At 37.8% G+C, this 18,817-nt stretch overlaps 1 protein-coding gene and 1 long non-coding RNA gene across 5 annotated transcripts; one reads left to right on the top strand and one right to left on the bottom strand.

Moving 5' to 3' along the window:
- Positions 1-373: 373 nt before the first annotated feature.
- On the bottom strand, positions 374-12,045 carry LOC144651729 (heat shock factor protein 1-like). 3 transcript variants are annotated; one of them, XM_078511697.1, is made up of 14 exons: positions 11,802-12,038; positions 11,521-11,629; positions 10,032-10,156; positions 9,294-9,409; positions 8,660-8,735; positions 8,385-8,446; positions 7,676-7,808; positions 7,323-7,383; positions 6,598-6,729; positions 5,581-5,773; positions 4,650-4,703; positions 3,081-3,210; positions 2,125-2,197; positions 374-1,475 (listed from the first exon to the last, which is right to left on the bottom strand). In XM_078511697.1, the coding sequence occupies exons 1-14, from the start codon at positions 11,922-11,924 to the stop codon at positions 1,270-1,272; spliced, it is 1,593 nt and encodes a 530-aa protein (XP_078367823.1). In that variant the 5' UTR covers positions 11,925-12,038; the 3' UTR covers positions 374-1,269. The 3 variants fall into 3 exon arrangements, with proteins under 3 accessions (XP_078367823.1, XP_078367822.1, XP_078367824.1); XM_078511696.1 differs by lacking the exon at positions 4,650-4,703 and having other exon boundaries at positions 5,653-5,773; positions 11,802-12,045; XM_078511698.1 differs by lacking the exon at positions 4,650-4,703.
- Positions 12,046-12,857: 812 nt separating this feature from the next.
- LOC144652006 (uncharacterized) lies at positions 12,858-18,196 on the top strand. 2 transcript variants are annotated; one of them, XR_013570412.1, is made up of 4 exons: positions 12,858-13,110; positions 13,838-14,090; positions 14,618-14,667; positions 16,445-18,196. It is a non-coding gene; the product is annotated as an uncharacterized LOC144652006 (long non-coding RNA). The 2 variants fall into 2 exon arrangements; XR_013570411.1 differs by having other exon boundaries at positions 12,960-14,090.
- The last annotated feature ends 621 nt before the right edge of the window (positions 18,197-18,817 follow it).

Consider the following 18,817-nt stretch of genomic DNA (forward strand, 5'->3'; position numbering starts at 1 on the left):
ACGCTTTTCCCCGTGCGCACGCCCCTCAGCTTACGGGGCGCCCGCGATGTGGTCTACTGGTCACCATTTGGGTTAATTATTTGATTCATTTTGCAGTGCAGTTCCATAACCAACCGGTAATTAACCGCAGTGCAAGCTGCCTTTTTCCCAGGAGCCATTGCATTTCCCTGGCGAAAGGCAGGAACCAGGGAGCGCGGGGATCGATAGCTGGGCGGCGAAAACGGGCCCACCACTCCACGCGCACCGTACTGTAATCGAGGAGGGACGCCTTTGTTCCAGCGCCGATTTACACGGTTCGACTTTGCCGCATGCGACAAGCTTCGACAGGCCTACGACATGACTAAGGACCAAGAAAACACATCCAATGCTATCATTGTTTTACTTAGTTGCTTTATTTATTTTTATTGTTTTTTCGTGTCTTTCTTTTTTACTCCGCGTCACGTTCTAACAAGTACAAGCTCAATCCCTTAAATCATTGAAATCCTAATTAGCCTCTTGAATATAAGAAGCTTGCTGTGTTTTTTTTTTGGCCAGGTCCTAAAATGTCATTATATTGTACTTTAAAAACATAATATACAAGTACATACACTTAAATCTCCTTGAAGTTTCGTTAATACAATTCAGCTTATTATACGTTATCGTCTCACGTTTATTTTAATTCGACGTAGTTAAATTACACTTGCAATTTTCATACCATATCATACAATGCATTAAAAATATTCACTGCGATAAACGATACTGCGCTTCTACGGCGAGCGGCGACTTCGAGAAGTAATTGTGTTTGCTGTTTTGCGTTAACTGATCTGTGATTGTTTAACGATGAAAAACGTCCTAACCAATCAGAGCAAAGATGCTGCCCTCTCAGTCACGTGTTAAACCCAAACCAATCACAAACTGACTCGAAGCGGGTTTTCCGCGCTTTACACCGGCTTCCGTTTTCGTTATTCAAGCATTGATTGGTTCATTCCACTCTCTGCTGCCGGCTCTCCGTCACATTTCCCGCGTTTTTCACTGAACACTGTTCAGGTTCTTATTGGTTTACAAAACTTTCATTCGCCGTGTGAAAGTCAACACAAAACTGTTTGGCTTTGTTCTGATTTGCTAAATTCAAAAGTTTCAAGAAATAGCGACTAAAATGATAAAGAACTGTCGCTTTTAACAAAAGCAATAAAATGATACCTAGAGAATTTTAAAAACCAGTAGAAACCATCACCAAAAGCAAGTTAAGAAGTAAAGGGTTAAAAATTAAAGACTTTCATTCTTGGTGCCTCAACCATTAAACAAGTGATGCACAACGTCGTAGTCAGGGTGTTGTTGTTGTTGTTGCTGTTGCTGCTGTTGCTGCTGCTGTTGTTGCCCTTGGGCCCACTCTCTTTGCCCGTATTGGTCCTCCCGTTCTCTGGACCTCGGGTGTCCCCGGGGAGAGCTACTGTTAGCACCAGACCCCTGCATTCCATACTGCACGAGCTGGTAACCTGGTAAAGATAGAAACCAAAGACAATTTAGAAAATTTCTCTCTTTGCAAAGATCTCTTCCAGTCGTGCTTTGTTTACATTATTTACTTTTACTCAAAGTAAAAATTCACCGCCTAAATAGCACTTCAGTTAGCCTTACTAGCACTTCGGCTAGCCTAACTAGCACTTTGGTTAGCCTAAATAGCACTTTGGTTAGCCTAAATGGCACTTTGGTTAGCCTAAATGGCACTCCGGTTAGCCTAACTAGCACTTCGGTTAGCCGAAATTGCACTTTGGTTAGCCCACAGTCAACTTAGGTAGCTTTCGGTTAGCCTTTTTATTTGGAGTAGGGATTTCTACCTCGCATGCCTTGCTGTCTCGCCTTGCATGCCTTGCCTCACACGCCCCCCTACCTCGCACAATTTTAAGACTTGAATATAACTTTGGTTGGCATTTTTACAAATGTATTGTTCCATATAGTTTGAGCTCCACATTCCAAACCTTCCAAAAATTCTAGTTTACCTTTAGTTAACAAGTTCCTTAAAAACTTCAGCTCAAAAAACTCCTTCCCCCCTCCACTTCACCCCCTGGAATTTTCTTTTGGCCTTCGATGGGGGTGGGTATGGGTTTTTCTGTTACTGCATCATGAAAGATGAATGTCGATGTCTACCTTGAGATGAGCCGTGCCCAACACCGGGAAGAGGGCTTGCTGCAGCCCGGTCGGCTAAAAGATCCAATGGATCCTAGAATTAAGAGAAAAAAGAATACATTTTTGAAGAGGGCCAATATACCAGGGTAAGAGGTACAGTGGAATAATGGTTAGTGCGCCGGACTCCAGATTGAGGAGTCCAGGTTCAAGCCCCTGCCAGGGCACTGCGCTATGTTCTTAGGCAAGACATTGCTGTCTTTGTACGAATGGGTACCGGCAAAAAAAAAAACTGTTATAAAACAATTTGTTCATGCTTTGAACTGATGGTGCACTTGAGAAGTTTGGAGAGCACTCGAGCTCGGCTATTGCCTCAAGAAACTCTTACGCTTCTTTCGTGCCCTCCAAACTTCCTGCATGCACCATAACTCGATAGTACATACTTAAGGTAATTCCCTAGAAATAGAACTGCCCACAGATTTCCAACCAAACTTTGCCATTTGGTTGTTTACCGTAAGGGAAGTTAAATTTTGAAATAAAAAGGGGGGTCACCGTATTCGTTTAGGAGCAGGAAGACCTTGTATTTACCATATAATTCCTTATATTTCCTTTGCGAGTACTGGCAAAGTACACGTTTTCGGTGATAATTTATTATTCTGCCATAGAATTTGATCTGTATTCATTTTATGGAAAGAATTTAATCGCTACTTTCGAACTAAGAGAAAAAAAATGATAGGTCACCGAACTCGTTTACGAAAACATGATGATTTTTCTCTTTCGTGAGTCAAGGCGTATAGAAAAAAGCCGCCATTTTGTTTATGTGCGCGCGCTAATTACGCGTAAAATTCTGCGCAGTAAGGATGCGCAATGCAATACTAGGGAATCACCTTAAGCATAAACCAGTTGTAAATTTTTTTAATGGTACAGTGAAACAATAAGAATAAATAGGCAAAAATGGGAAAAAAACCTTGCATTCTCACCTGGACCCCCTCCTGGCCAAAGACATCATAGAATAAGCTATTATCCAACATCATGGTGTGATTTGCCAGCTGACTTTGAATGTTATCAAGGTTCTGTGAAATGTATTCCACTTGATCACCAATATAGTTCCTAAAATGGTAAAAAAAAAACATGATAAGGGAAGGACAGATTGACTGCATCTGAACAGTTAAAAACAATTTGTAACCCTTAACCATTGGCGTAGCCAGCTTTTTTAAGGGTTGTAGGCATGGCCAATGGCTTTTAAGGGGTCACTGGGGAAGGTTTTAAAATCAAAACAATTTTTTCTTGTTCATAAATAAACACATGTTTTGTTAACAGCTCATGCCATTGTGTGTTTGCTTGTCACCTGACTAAACGAGATAGCTCCACAGTTTGCACTTGCTAGATGAGCTTTGATCTAATCGGGAAAGGGGAGTTGTGCGATATGTAATACTAAGAAATGTTAAACATTGCGTTTTATTTCATCTTAAAAGTGCACCAGCTAATTGTTAATAATATTATCAACCAACAGTACCTTTAAGTACTGGTGTATTAAAATATGTGATGATGCATGAAGGTAAGTTTTAAGTACACGACTGTACCTCGCTGAACTGATTATCTTCCTGAAAAAGCCTCAGCCTTAAACAGACGATTTCTAAATTGCCTAAAACAAAGAATTACCAAAATGCCTGACAAAAATAATAGCTGAAGATACTGCATTTAAAACACCCCTAGTCATTTTCTCAATCTAAAAAAGTCTCCAAATCATTACCATGGAATTCCTGATTTCTTAAAGCTCTAAGGGAAACCAAAATCGGTTTAAGAAAGTCGGTAGTTAGTCTATGTCAATTTAAGTGGCCCATACCGCCAGAGCTTATCCCAGTTTCTGTAGAATTAAAGGAACTGTGTCACGGCAAATGGCCATTAAATTCGGTGAAATATAAAAATAACCGCTTAAAACAATGAAGAAACATTTCAATAACACAGCAAATACAAAAGAAGGCACCAATGGCAAAAAGCGAAGAAGATGGAAACTGATTGTGTGGGTTTTTTAAAAAAATTGTTGGGCTGAACAGTTTTTAAAGTTAATCTTGTTTGCTTGTAACTTTAAATTATAACGCCTGGGCGACACATTTGGTTGTATTAAAGCTATGGTTGTCTTGTTTAGATAAATAGAAGTAATTTATTTGGAAACATTAAGTTTATAGCAAGTATTTGGCAAAACATAATAAAATAAACTTAACTCAGTTGTGACACAGTCCCTTTACGTGACCAGGAGTATTTCTACTCCACCCTGGATGGGTTTTCTAGTTGAAACTAAATTTCGGTGTTTGCCCGAGTAAAGCAAATTCAGGGAAACAACTTTTGGGTTGATCTACAATTACCGGTAAGTGGCAGGAGGTTCAAGATGTTGAGGGTTCTGGACTTCAAGAAATCAGGACTCCACTATATATGAAAAAAAAATTATGTTTCCGACTGTCTACCTTCAATGCCACTTTTTGAATCATTTATCATCGCAACCTTGTAATGGTTATGATAAATAATTACAATGGTTCCTGTGACATTACCTTCCTAATATATCATCCTGGTTAGGGTCTTTCTCTAAGGTATCAGGGTTTAATCTGATAGGACAGAAAATGTGATGAGTAAGTTGATGAAGTCACATGGCACAGTGCGTACATGTACTGTCACTTGCATATAAATGTAACGCATGCTGCGGAAACATGATTTAATAGAGTATTAAACAGGGCATGATTGGTCATTAAACATTTAAAGTTTGGCAGACCACAACAGCAACTTTCACGCCAAAAGTTCAACACATTCGGGGTCTTGAAATTGCCAAAAGATTGAGTATATCTAGAGACTTCTTTTGAAAAATTGATCCTGATCTGTGTCGATATGCATTTGCACGTTCACTTGAATCACTTCTGTGCTCAGTGTTATTTGAGTGTGAAAGTTTGTGTTACGGTCTGCTAAACTTCAGATGTTTGATGACCAGTCATGCCACATTTAACATCCAATTAGATCATGTTTCGGTGGCACATGTTCACGCTTAGATGCAAGCGACAGTACAATAACAAGAGGTTCACATCAAAGATAAAAGTTGATAAGAAAAGAAAGACAAAAAGAAAATGATGTGGTATATGTAGTACCGGTATTAATAGCAATGGGTTCAGATCACATAAGTTGACACTAAGTGCTAACTATACAGTCATCTTTCCAATAATTAGTCACAATGTTTGAATTTCAACCATACTGTTCCTGAAACAACTCTTGGACAAAAATCCTAAAAGGTTTCGTCATCTTAAAAGTAATGCATCAATCAAAGATTTATCATTCCATTCTCCACAAAACTTTTTGATGTCTCTATCTCATATAAGCTGAACAATGACTCACTGCACTTCCTACAGAGCCATTGACATGAATTATTTATCATTTCAGCAATAAAAACATACTGTAATAATAAATAACTTTCAACGGATCACACAATGACACTACCTCTCTGAGATATCTTCCTGAGACAGTCTCTGCGTCAAAGGAATATTTCTTAAATAAGGACGCTCATCGTACTGTTGAGGCTCCATGATGTGAGTCGGGTGCACAACAGACGGCTGGGTCTGCTCCTCAGGGAAAGTGACCACACCCTGCGATGGCTGTGCATGTAAAACTGAGGCTTGTGGGTAAGATGGTGCTGAGAAGAAGAACAAACACCAAAATTTCAACAAGTACAAAATGAAATGAGCAGGGAACAAACCGTTACTATCACTGATCAGAGATCGATAATGGTTCATGTAGTGCTGACATCCATTTGAGATTAAAGAGTACATGCAGCTACCTTCTTTGATCAGGGACATCACAAACACTAGTGAGAGGCAGTGAGGTGTGCAATCCACTCGGGTAAGCCTAAATAGCACTTTTCATAGCCTAAATAGCACTCTGGTTACCCTACTATTAGCTTAGGTAGCTTGCAGTTAGCCTTTTTATTTGGAGTAGGGACAAGCAACTCTGAAATTTCGCTTGCCCCAAGCAGTTGCATGCTTGTCTCAGTTTACTTTAACTTTTTTACGATTTTAGTTAGCAGACTAAAAAAGTTACTTGAAAAGCTACTTGTCCAGCAGGAAAATTGACTTATCCCAGATGAGTGGATGGCACTTTTTTCAAGCCCTGATCATGATTCTAAATAACATTTTCAACAACTGTTGCACTTCAGTTTAAAGGAGCAGCAAGGGGACACATGGCCATCCAGTTTTATTTTTTTGCCATGGGTTACACGAGAACTCATTGCACAACTGAGTTACGGGTAACAAGTTTAACTGAGAACAAGTATCCAATGATGAAAGGGAATCACTGACTAACAATAACAAGATTACATACACACGTGCACCCTGAAAACCACTGTTGACATTGTACATAAGCTGAAATAACCACAGCCTGACTAATTGTCAGAGAGCGGTGTGGACAGGCATTCAGGTGACTGGATGCAAGGTGTTTTAATATCCAAGGGACAGCCCTTACCTGCTGATGTAGACACAGGGCTGGAAACAATAGGCTGTGACGATGGAACTGACTCCTCTGGGAATCTAATGACTGGTCTGGCATGAGAGATAGTGTCGTCATCTAAAGCAGTTATTAGAGGTCCACTTGTGGCTGAAAAAGGCAGAAAGATTGGTTCACTTATGTGCTGTGCTAAACATACCATTAACAGCTTTACCATATAATATACAAGTTGTATTGTTAATTAGTAGGAATCGTATATTATACACTGTATGTCCTTTCTATTTTCTGGTTTCATCAACATGATGCTTTTTATTTAAATAACCATAATTGAAACTTGTGCAAAGCTTTCAAGAGCCAGATAAAGTCCTTTGCTACATGTATGCAGTGATGACCCTACAAAACTCTACATTTGTACATCTGTGTCAAAGAATACGTAAAACATATTTTCTGAGGATACATCAATTTGCATTTAGCTTTTGTGAATCTTTAAAAACTCACGAAACTAACCTAAATAAAACCCTTTCAAGACTAAGAGGCATTAGCAAACATGTACGTGACCCTTTAAACCAAAGGAGCCTAAAGGAATAATCATGTTGGTTTTAAACTCAATATAAATTTCAGACTACTAATAAATAAAATAAATAAGAAATAAATAAATAAATAAACAAACAAATAAATAAATACATGTACAGGAACCATCAACAAGGCTACCACACATCTTATATCATTAACTGTAAACTTACAAGGGACACTTGACGATGGAGCATTTGATATATCGGAGATTGTCAGGGTCTGTGTGCTTGGCTGCAAAAAAACAAAACAAAATAAAAACATCAAAAAACAAGTTCTACTTGGTACTGGGGTCTAACATTTTGAACTACCATAAAGCTTTATTGATCACCCTGGAAGGGGGAGGGGTTGTTTCTTTTTTATTTTACCAGTTTCTGATTTGTCAAAAAGTGGTGCAAGATTTTAAACCAATCACAAAGCACTGTAGTGCAAAACCAAAGCAAGCACAAATTATCTTTGAAACTCAAGTGAAAACTGCTCCAACTGCCTTGAACATCCATTTATCATGACCAGTAAGGAAACTCACTCTTTGCGCACTGTAGCTTGGTGGAGGCTGCCCACTGCTAGGACCTGACCCATCCCTGTATTCATATCGCCCACGCTTGGAAGAAGAAGAAGAAGAAGAAGATTCGTCCTCTGTACTATCTTGAAGCATCAATCTACGAATATATTGATCACAAGTCTTAATAAATTAAATATACAACTGTGCATTGCTTACAGTTCAAGGAAATGACACATTGGTTTTGGATTCCAAACTTCCAATAACTTGAAAATGATTGGCTGAAGTTTGTCTGACATTTAATTTCAGGGCTTGAAAAAGTTATGAGACATCAAGGGAGGGGAGGTATTTTACTTTTTCTACTTAGTAACCTAGTATAAAAAACTAGTTAGAAAAAACTAACAAGTTAGAATAAAAAATTAACTGAGATCAAAAATAAACTGCAACACCTACATGACTTTTGGAGTAAAGATGAACCACAATTGTTTCATTTATGTTTGGTATATTAAATTTAAAGTGACATGATCAAATAACATGCATTCCTTTGAATCAATTCCAAAATTTGCCAAGATCATATTTTTACCCTAGTCGACTTACTGTTACGGTTACTGAAGTAGTTACTAAAACTGAAATTTGCATTATAAATAAAAAGTGAAATTCTCCCACTAAAAACTATAAGGAATGTATGGAAACCAGAAAGGAGAATTTTCATATTGACAGTAAGGCTTTAACTCACCGTTTCCTGTTTGCCATGAGCTTATCATTTTGATAAATCAACCGCATCAGATACTGAAACAGCTGTAACATAAAATGTGACACAACAAACTTTAGATCACAAACTGCTTCTTAAAAAAAGAATTTAGTTCCTACAGGACTATTTGTTCTGACAAAGTTCAGATTTGATATTTCTTGTTCCACTAAATCCAAATGGCTGATAACAGTCAGGGCAGAATTTTCTTTCAGCTTTGCTTCGAATTATTCTTGAGTAATTCCTCCATTAATAATATTCACCTTGTTGACAATCTGCTGTTGTCTTTGATGTTTTTGTCGCAGCTCTACCAGTTCATTCCACAATGTTACATTTTCCCTGAAAAGGAGAGCATCATCATCAGCACAACATGTACCGGTAAGTCTAAATTGATAGCTCTTATCTTATCCCCTTCGCTCCAATGTAGCATAGGGCATCTACAGTTCTCGACCTGGAGTTCCACTTCATTCCATCCTGACCCTACCTGCTGCAGTTCTTGTAGTCAAAACTGTGCCCTTAGAATAACTGCAGGGTGCCCAATCTTGGGTGCCCAGCTCCTAAAAGCTTTCAGGATAGAAAACTTATTCAAACTGCCCAAAGGCAAAAGTAAGATGCCTGTGGCACCCGGGATCTGCTAGAGCATAGCTCTGGTTTTTGCTTATTTGCTTGCTTATTTTTAATTAATAGGAATCTAATAATGTTATTTTGGGTGTGTTTACTTATTGCAAATGTCTAAGCATATATTGTCACAAAGTTTTAAAGTACCGGTAGGTGGTTTTTTTGTTGAAGTAGGTGACTAATTTTACAATTTTTCTAGAGAACCACAAGAACAGCCCAACAGGTACACTGGATCAGCAGGCACAGAACACAGTAAATGGTCAACAGCTTGATGTTTACCTCTTAATCTGGTCGAGCTTCATGGTCATATCATCCTGTCTTCCCTTCATGTCTTGTACATCATTTAACACTTTAGACACATCTTCATTTTTCATCTTCTTCTCTTCTGGTGTAGCCTAACCAAAAACAACCAAATAAAAAATATTAAATAAATACACACTGTACAAAACAGCTTGTTAGACAGGGTTGCCACTCATTAGAACCCAAAAAATTCCCTGACTTTTCACTGACCTTGCATTAGACAAATTGTCAAATAAGCAAAATAATTATTTCAAATTTCCCAAGCGATGAAAATCGTGTTCGACCGACCACACCACTCTCCACCACAGAGGTGATTTTGAACTATTCTTCCATTATGTTCCATGAGAAATGTCCCTTGTTTCCCTTGAATTAAAATATTATGAAATAAAAAAAAGGGCTATAAATACTTATTCTGGTGTTTCAATAAAAACAATAATTATTTTTTATCACAACCTTTTTGTAATTTGAGCTCAACTTGAAAATGTAAGCCCTAAATAATTTTTCAAGCTTGTTCTTATTCAAATCTTTTTTCCTCATCATTGCTAGTCAAACTCACTTACAGATTGTTGCCATTTTTCAAGTTCTTTTCTTCAAAATTACAGCACAGTTTCAGTGAGTTTCCTATGACTTAGAGTGCAAGTATGTTTAAATGTTCTTTAAGCCAAGCTAAAAATAACTAACTTAACATGGTCCCTGGCCTTTAAAGGAAGCACAAACCTTTCTTTTGACATTCTCCAGCAATTCAGGATGATACTTGTTGAAATTTCCATTAAAAAACTCCCATTCATCTTTCTCTGACCTCAGCCCTCCCTGTTCAGCACCGATCACTTTACGGAAGCCATCTGAACATGTTTAAAAAGAACAATACAGCTTTTAGATGCGGTCTGGAGTGATTTTAATACAATCACACAGCTTGCAGAACTTATTAACCTTTGTATAACGAGCAGAAAAAATTCATTTCTAACTAAATCATCACTCTCTTTAATTAATAAATTCCTGTTAACAATGTACATACATACACATGCATTTCCAGCAGTTTAACTTAGTTCAGAGATAAACAACTTGTTGCTCCAGTTACTGGGATACTATTATTGTATTATAAGTTTTTATCGATAGCAATATTATAAATAAATATTTCAATTTTGTCTGAAATAAAAAATGTGCCCATGCAGAACCCACTATATCTAAATGTCGTTTCGCTTGACCTGACAAGCGTCAATGCATCCCACTGAGTTTAATTTGTTGAACTAATAGTGAAATTGACACTTAGGTCATTCAGTTTTGTTTGCTTGTTGTTGTGAGCATGCTAGTAATATTACTTTGACTAATGTATTCATTGACGGCCAGACATTAACATTCTGGAAGATGATTTTTTTTATTTGTTATAAGCATGATTAAAATCCACTTTATAACTTGTCAGCCGGTATACAAAATCCTTGCAACTTGAATGACCACCAGAGGGAATTAATATTTGAAACTAGCGAATTCAAATGTTCACATGGCAACTGTGAAGTACACTGATGCAAGAGAGAGTACAGAAGAGACAATTTCAGTAGTAGTTTTATTTTACGTATCATTTTTTGTTATCATTATAGTAGAAGTGCCAATGCTTCAATCCAATATAGCTGAAAATATTTTTGCAACAGCTCCCCTCCCCCCACCCACACACTGACTAACAGGGACAGCATCAGATTTGCTCATGTAGCAATATGCACATGTCTTGATCAATTTCAACTTACAACTGATGGTATCTCTACTGAAATTTACATTGTTATTTCAAATAATTATTTTACTGATGCAGATGATATTTACACAATCGACGACCAAACTCTGCTCGCAACTACAGTGCAAGTACGTCCACAAAACAATTCATCGAACTCCATTAGTAGACAAAAATTATCGACCGGAAAAGCATACGTTTACTTCGCCCACTGCATTCCCGGTTCAAAAGACTGTAGTCCGTTGAAAACAAAATCCCGCATTGCACAAATTCTTTGGCAAAAAATAATAGCTCAAATTCTTTATAACAAAATCAAATACTTGTTTGATGTTCTCCTCAAAATATTGAAGTGAAATTGATATGAAATCGATTAATGCATGCAGCTGTGCGTAAAGAAGCGGATGCTAAACGAATATACTCATGTACCTACACAGGAAAATATCGCAAACCCACAATCCCACCGGCTTATTTTAACAATATACTTACACATATTCAGCTGACGAACAAAGCTTGCAAAGTTGTTGTGTTTGAAATACTTGGGAAGGATTTCGCGTGCAAACGTGGCTTGATCGTGAACCAAGAACCCGCTTCCATTCTATACAGGAAAAAAAATCGAAACGTTGCAATCATTGCTGTTAAAGCTGTTGATGACACGGAAAAGTAATAAAATTATACTCGTAGTAAATACAGAGGTAAGAGCTACGTGGTTTACAAGTGTAAAAATTCCTTGGGAGCCCATAAAAATGAAAACAGCACGGTTTTGACACCTTGTTCCATGAAATGTGCTCCTCATATTGTGGATCTTCGACCAGTTTCCACAGTTTCACTAGAAAAGCAGGGACGTTAGAAGGAATTCCGCTCGAATCTCCGTCTCCCGTCTTCATCGGCATTCTTTTCACAGATCGCCCCCAAACAAAATAGCTTTCTCGCTGGTATGCGTGCAGATAAAAGATGCGTAAGTTATCCAGGCGGTTCACACATCGGCCATGTTTTTCCGTCCCCCCGCGCGCAGGCTTTTATATCCCTTGAGACGTCGAGCGCGTCGGGGTCTGGGTCCGGGTCCGTAGGGCGTCGCTGACCTTCGAAATAGTAAACAAGTTTTACTCGACACTGCGGTAGACGTGAATTGTTTATTGATTTTCTATATTTAGCATATTGAAATTTTTGGCTCAATGCCGCCTAGAGGTGTTTTTAGACTAAGGCTCTCAAGTCGTCAGGTGGCGACCTAGGCGGGAGCCTCACTGACGTCATTGGGGCCGGTTGCCATGAGAACAAGGGGACAAAATAATCAAACGTACGGGTTCGAGAACGTTCTCCATGGTCCTCGGCCCACGTATCACTATTTGAATGTTCCAGAAATCGTATCTGAATCTGCATAAATTGATGAAGAATTCAGCGGGTTTTCTGGAGATTTGAGGCTAGTAAAACAATTTTATTTTCCAGAAAAAAAGGGGGAAAAGTCGCAATTTGACTCGAAAGTATAGATTTAAAATTAAAGTAATTAGTACAACTCCGTAAACCTTTTTTCTTGATTATTTTCTTATCTGGTCTTGATCAAAATCAAGATTTGTTTTCAAGAGTTCTACCAGACTATTTATTCTAGAGTTAGGGTGTTTACTTTACTAAATTCAATGAAAAGTTATTTAAAAAAAGATCCTTGCTGTTTTGGGGTTAATTTTATATTTGTTCAAGTTTTTTTAGCATGTATTTGATATAAAATGAATCAGTTTAAGGGGAGATTTTGGAGTTTTACTAAACCTCAAAGATTAAAAGTTAAAAGTTTGTAAACATTTTCTAGTTCTATCATCGAAAACGCCTTATTCGATAAAATCAAACACTACTTCAAAACTATATTTCTATCACCGATAATATGCAAATATTCGTTCGCTCTTACCGGAAGTGAAATAAACACCACTATATAATTGCTTACTTTGGAAGTCACGCAAACGAACCCTTCTGGAACGTTCGCCGCTGCCTTTGACGCGTGTTGTCGATATCAGAACATTCTAGAACTTTTATGACGCTCGAATCGCCCGGAATCTACGTCATACCATTAATACGGATCAGCATGTTGTAGTAAGTGCAGTTTAATAGATAGCTGGGTTTTTTGTTATACCAAAAAGCATTTTATACGCTTTTGGTATAAAAACAAAGCGGTGAAAAAAATGTTGTGTGCTACGAACCAAAACACACTTGGAAACGGACTTGCAAAGTTTCCTTTCTCTAAGTTTATATTTCCCTTTTAATAACGGTATACGCATTTAAGATAAATAAAAGAATGAATAGTTTCATCCAGATCGTGAATTAAACGAAGGAATCAAACATTTTGTCTCAAACGTTTCAGTGAGATCTGGCGACAGTTTATACCGCAAAGTCGAGAAGATCCACTATTACAAGTCGTCAATTTCAATACAGACCTGAACGTATGGAAAATAATGAAAACCATTTTCTCAGAAAATGTGTAAAAACTGGTCAGTTCACTCTAAAATTTTTCAACTGTGGATGTAACAAAATTCATATCTTAAAGAAAATTGAATGTTTCTGACATAGCATTTCTATGAAACAGTATTTCACGCCAAGTTTTCAAAATGGCGGACAGGAAGAAGGAAACAACAAAATAAACTGGACCAGTAAACATTTTACGTCCGTAAAATTCGAGAAATGTTACGCAATTGAGTTTTTATTATATTAGTCATAGTCTATTTTTCAGCCTTTGAAAATAAATCAGTGATGATACGGTTCAAAAATGCGGCAGGCTGATTGAATCTTCTGCTAGAAGATTCTGTTTTGTTGTCATCTCTAGGCAGGGCACGTCTTTCTTGCTAGACGAAAAGCGTCACAACAAGGACATCGCCCGACGCTTTAGCTGCAGTCTTGAATTTTTTGGGAAGATCTAAGAGTTCTTTTGCATGTAAACCATGCAGTATTTCTCGATTACACGTGTCGAAAAACGAGCGGTAGTGAATAATTCTCTTCCCCGTTGTGGAATTGTTTGTGGGTGTAAAATCAAACCAAAGGCCAGAGGGATGCGGAGTCCTGCACACATTGAAATCGGAGTAAGTGGAATGTTTAAATCGCGTGTTTATTTGTGTTTGTGCTAAAATCGTGTCGCTTGATTTGTCATCATCTGGCGAGGTACACGCAATAGTTGCTATTTCGAGGGGTAAGACACGCAACTGGGATTTTAATTTTGTAATCTCAACAAGGTGTCGTATTGTTAGAGGGATTAAGTCTGATTTGTTACGTATACGTTGCGTTTGAAGATCTATTCTGAGAAGCCAAACAGCCAACTTTATCAGATTAGTTCCGGGTAGAAAATATTTATATTTGGAGATCTGTTAGAAATTCATTGCATAGCCCAGTTGGTTATTTATCCACCGTTTTGCAATAAATTTTTGTGAGCACCGCACACTAGTTCACCGTCCAAAATCACCGTAATACAAATGCTTAGTAATATCACTCAAATAAATTCAATCTTTTGTATATAGGACCTATTATCAGCGAAATTATTTTCAGTGAAACTGTATCATTCTAGTCCCTATACTTATGTTTATATATTGTTTACTTTTGAATGTGATTTAAGGCAAGAAGACCACTATTTTGACTTGATGGTCGATCAGGATCGGACTAAAGGTAAAGCCAGCCTTTTTCTGATATTCCTTGCTACGCTGTAAATGTCATAGCAATATACTGAGCATTGAAAAGCTAATGGTGATGTTTTTGAGTCAGCTAATACACCATTGATGATAACCATACACCTGTCTATAAGTGAGAACTACCTGAACTTTGTAAATAAGTTGATAATCGATATTTTTAGGGTGACTGACTCGCCTATATGCAAACGCAAACCGTTTTTTACCGTTGACTCCTTTCAGAGAGACTCCTAGCCATAAGAACACGAATAAGTGCAGGGAGAAGTTTGATTTTGTAGGGCTTATATTGTTATAGGCATCGATCGCTTATATATAATTACTCGCTATGCTGGTTATAGGCCTTTCTCAGTTTCCCTCTAAACTGTACGATTCTGTTTTCATCCACGTTAGTCAGGCATATATCTTCTTAGTCTCATCTTTTGTCCTCGTTTTTGACTGCCTCTACTATACGGGTTTTTTCCTTCTCTTGACTCCAGCTTCGTGAAGAGTATTGTCTTCCATGTCTGCATGTCTAAACATTCTTGCTATTTGACAGGTGTGCCTATTTCGCCATTCCACGAACAAAATTCATAATATCTTTAACTCACGGTTTTTTTTGCTTGTCTTGTTTGGAATCTTTTCTTTATTTGATTCATTACTATTTGGAGGCTTGCTAACTTTTTTTAAACAATAAATTTTGTAGTGGTGCAAATGATAAATGTTGTTTACGTACAGCCAGAATTTTTTCACTGAATCTATTCACCATGCATTTCTGGTGCCTGCCTTCGGTTAAAAACATTCTCTTTTAGTGTCGATTCAGTTGCGGTGATTTCATCGGTTCAGTAAAACTTCTGTTTGACATACAATTTGAACAACGTTTTACTGAAAGCGTCTTGAAGCGTCTATTTGTCGTAGATTCTATTTCTTTAAACCCCTCTGATTCAAGCGGAGCGGGTGATACGTGTGCAGTCACCGGCCGATTGCACGCGCTTTCAGGGTGTGCGGTAGTTGAATTTTCCAGCTTGCCCGAAGGGCAAGCTGTTGCCAGGATATACCAGACCTAAAGTCAGTTTTTTCAAGCCAAAAAATTCTCATAAGCACGATGCTCATGATGCTTCACTTGCCCGACCTCAAAATCCACTAGCCCCAAGCTAGCGAACACTAACTTCTTTGCACGCAGTCCGATTCAAGATTCTTATTTTTTCAACTCTGCCTTAAATCGACTCCTTATGCTTAAACGACTCCCTCCCTCTTTGAGGAATCTTGTGGAGAGCTCTCGCTACAGTACAATAATGTTTATTTCTCTTGTCTTGTCAGGGTGTGCCTAATTATGAATTCCGTTCCGGCCTATGTTCACTGACTCCGCTCGGCAAGCGAGCAATTTCGTTCCCCGCGCACGCCAGTTTTAAAATTTTTAGCCGTTTATGTGTGCATGCCGCTCTGTCCAGGAGTATCCGAAAAACCCGGAGAAGTGAGCCCTAAAATGGAAAAAACCCTGATGAACTAGTTCTGTTTTGGCTATTGTAAAATCTAGACCATAAGACGATTTCCGAAGGTGCTCGTAAAAATACTGATACAGTACGCCACATTGGTTCAAATACTGAGCTCCGACATTTGTTTGCAGTTGAAACAGTTCACACTGAGAATATTACGCATTTTGACTGTGAGACAGTGATATATTCCTTTACATCCGACTGCAAGCTATTTGTGGGTACACCAATTACATGACTATATAAATGAGTATTTTAACAATTCAGTTTGTATTTTCTCTCTTTCAGTGCCAACCATGTAGCAACAACTTCCACGATTCTACCCACCACAGGAAACAGGATTTCTAGCTTGTGGAACAACATGCATTTGTTCCGGGGAAGCTTTCAGTAAACGAATGGTAAACCGTTGTTGAATTATTGATTCGCTGGATAGCACGGTAACTGAGGACGGTTTTAGATGCCAGTACAACATTTCAAACAAAATTAAAAGATTTTCCCATAATCAAATAATCAATTTTTCAAGAATGAAGACCATTCTCTCCTGTTCTTGTTGATTGTTACTTAACGTTCACAACCATCTGTAAGCATAACTAACCGCAATTCCAGCGTTTTGCTCTGCCTGTCAATACTGATAATTTTTATCTGAACGGTTACACGCTAACATAGTTGACTATTCGTTGTTGTTTATTTTATTTTTATTCCGTCAGCCATTTTGAAAACTTGCATTTAACAGAAAACTTTCATGGGAATCCTATGTCTAATATACTTTTCTGCAAAATACGAATTTTGTCACATCTACAGTGGCAAAATTTAAAAGTGAACTGATCAGATTTAAGGGTTGCACGTTTTAAAAGAAAGTGTAATTACGAAAACAACTGGACTAGCTAGTAAACATTTTACGTCAGTAAAATTTGAGAAATGTTACGGTAATATAAATTTTATTAGTCATACTCTATTTTACAACCTTTGGAAAAAACAGTGACGATACGGCTCAAAAATGCAGCAGGTTGATTACTGCTGCTAGAAAATTCTGGGCACGTCTACCTCGCTTGATGGAAAGCGTCACAACATTGCCACCGCCCGACGCTTTCGCTACTAAGTCTTGAATTTTCTTTTGACAATCTTTAAGTTCTTTTGTATGGATAAGAGGTAGCACATAATTTTTCAGTTACTTGTGTCGTAAAACGTGCGGTGAATAATTCTCTTCTCCGTAGAAAAATCTGGCTGTGGGTATAAAATCACTGCCAAAAGGACACAATGAATGCGTGAGGGATGCGGGGTCCTGCACACATTGTTTTTATCGCGTGTTTATCTAACTTACCTAAGAACAACCCTGTACAGCATAATCAAGTAATATAACGATTGAACAGTACTGCTCAATAGCTTTTTTCAAATTTTCTCGCATTATGGGTTTCTCCATACACTTAAAAGTTAGAACCACGTTGTACTGCATAACAAACAGTTCCACATGAAAGTACTGCTCAGCAGCTTTCATTTGAATGGTCACACACGAGGGTTTTATTCATAGACTTAAAAGTTAGAACTATGTTTTACAGCACAATTAACAGTATTGGATTATACCATTTAGCAATTCGATTGTTAGCTGAATTTTATAGTAAAAAAAGAGATCGAGTTTTACAAAGCCATATTCAGTTAAAATAGCGACATGAACTACACCTTTTCACCTGGGAGTGAAAGAAAATTAGTCATTCATCGTTTCTGCTTTTCTGATACGACTTCTTGCCTCTTTTCTCGATCTTTTCTATGACTTCTATGGCAGATCAACTTGTGAACAAGTGTGATGTTAAATATTGCTTTGAGCCCAAGGGCTAGAGATGAAAATTCCAATTTTAGAGCTTTACTCATTTAAAATAGTACAAAAGAAATTAAACCTCTGTCTATAAACTGTCTTTTCCAGCAAACATCGCTCTTTTTAACCTAGAGAGATTTAAGAGCATTGCTCAATGTATTCACTGTTAAAATAAAAGGTAGTTAATGGACATACTATTAAAGAACCATTTAAGAGTTTTATATATAAGATCAGTCTACCTTGTATTTTCTTTAATGATAATGCATATATAGTAACAAAACGTTGTGTGAGGATTTTATAAACAACAAATAATTCGGCATCTCAGTGTTATTTCTAGATCTAAAAGCATTTGTTTGCTCTTTAGTAGACATTAGGACTTGTAGTTTTTTCGCTTGTATTTTACTTCTTTGTCCTCTTGAAGGGAGCCCTAATAAATACAATTTACAGTTTACCTGCCTCCTTCTAGTATTTACACCTAAGGTATTAGACAGGCACAGAATTCTGAGGGAACTCCCATATGAAAGGGACAGGGGTGCCTATCGTCTTGTTTAGGGGTGTAAATTACGGATTTGTGTCTTGTTACGAATGTTTAGAACACAACACCTTAACCAATCAGGAATGAAAAATGATATATTTTGGAGGTCAAAAAAACTTGAGCCACGCCCAGATTGGTCCCCCATAGAGGCTTTATTCAAATTTTCCAACAAGCATCCTCATCCCTTTCGTATGGAAGTCTTTGTCCCGGACATGACATACACGCCCGCCACTTTTAAAATTGAAAAGGGAGCGACTGTAGAATACCCTGCAGCGTTTAGCTAGAATCAAGCTGCATTGCGTATGCGGCTGTACTT

This window comes from Oculina patagonica, chromosome 4 (genome assembly GCF_052425735.1).
Source record: "Oculina patagonica isolate OP01 chromosome 4, crgOcupat, whole genome shotgun sequence".
Classification (NCBI taxonomy): Eukaryota; Metazoa; Cnidaria; class Anthozoa; order Scleractinia; family Oculinidae; genus Oculina; species Oculina patagonica.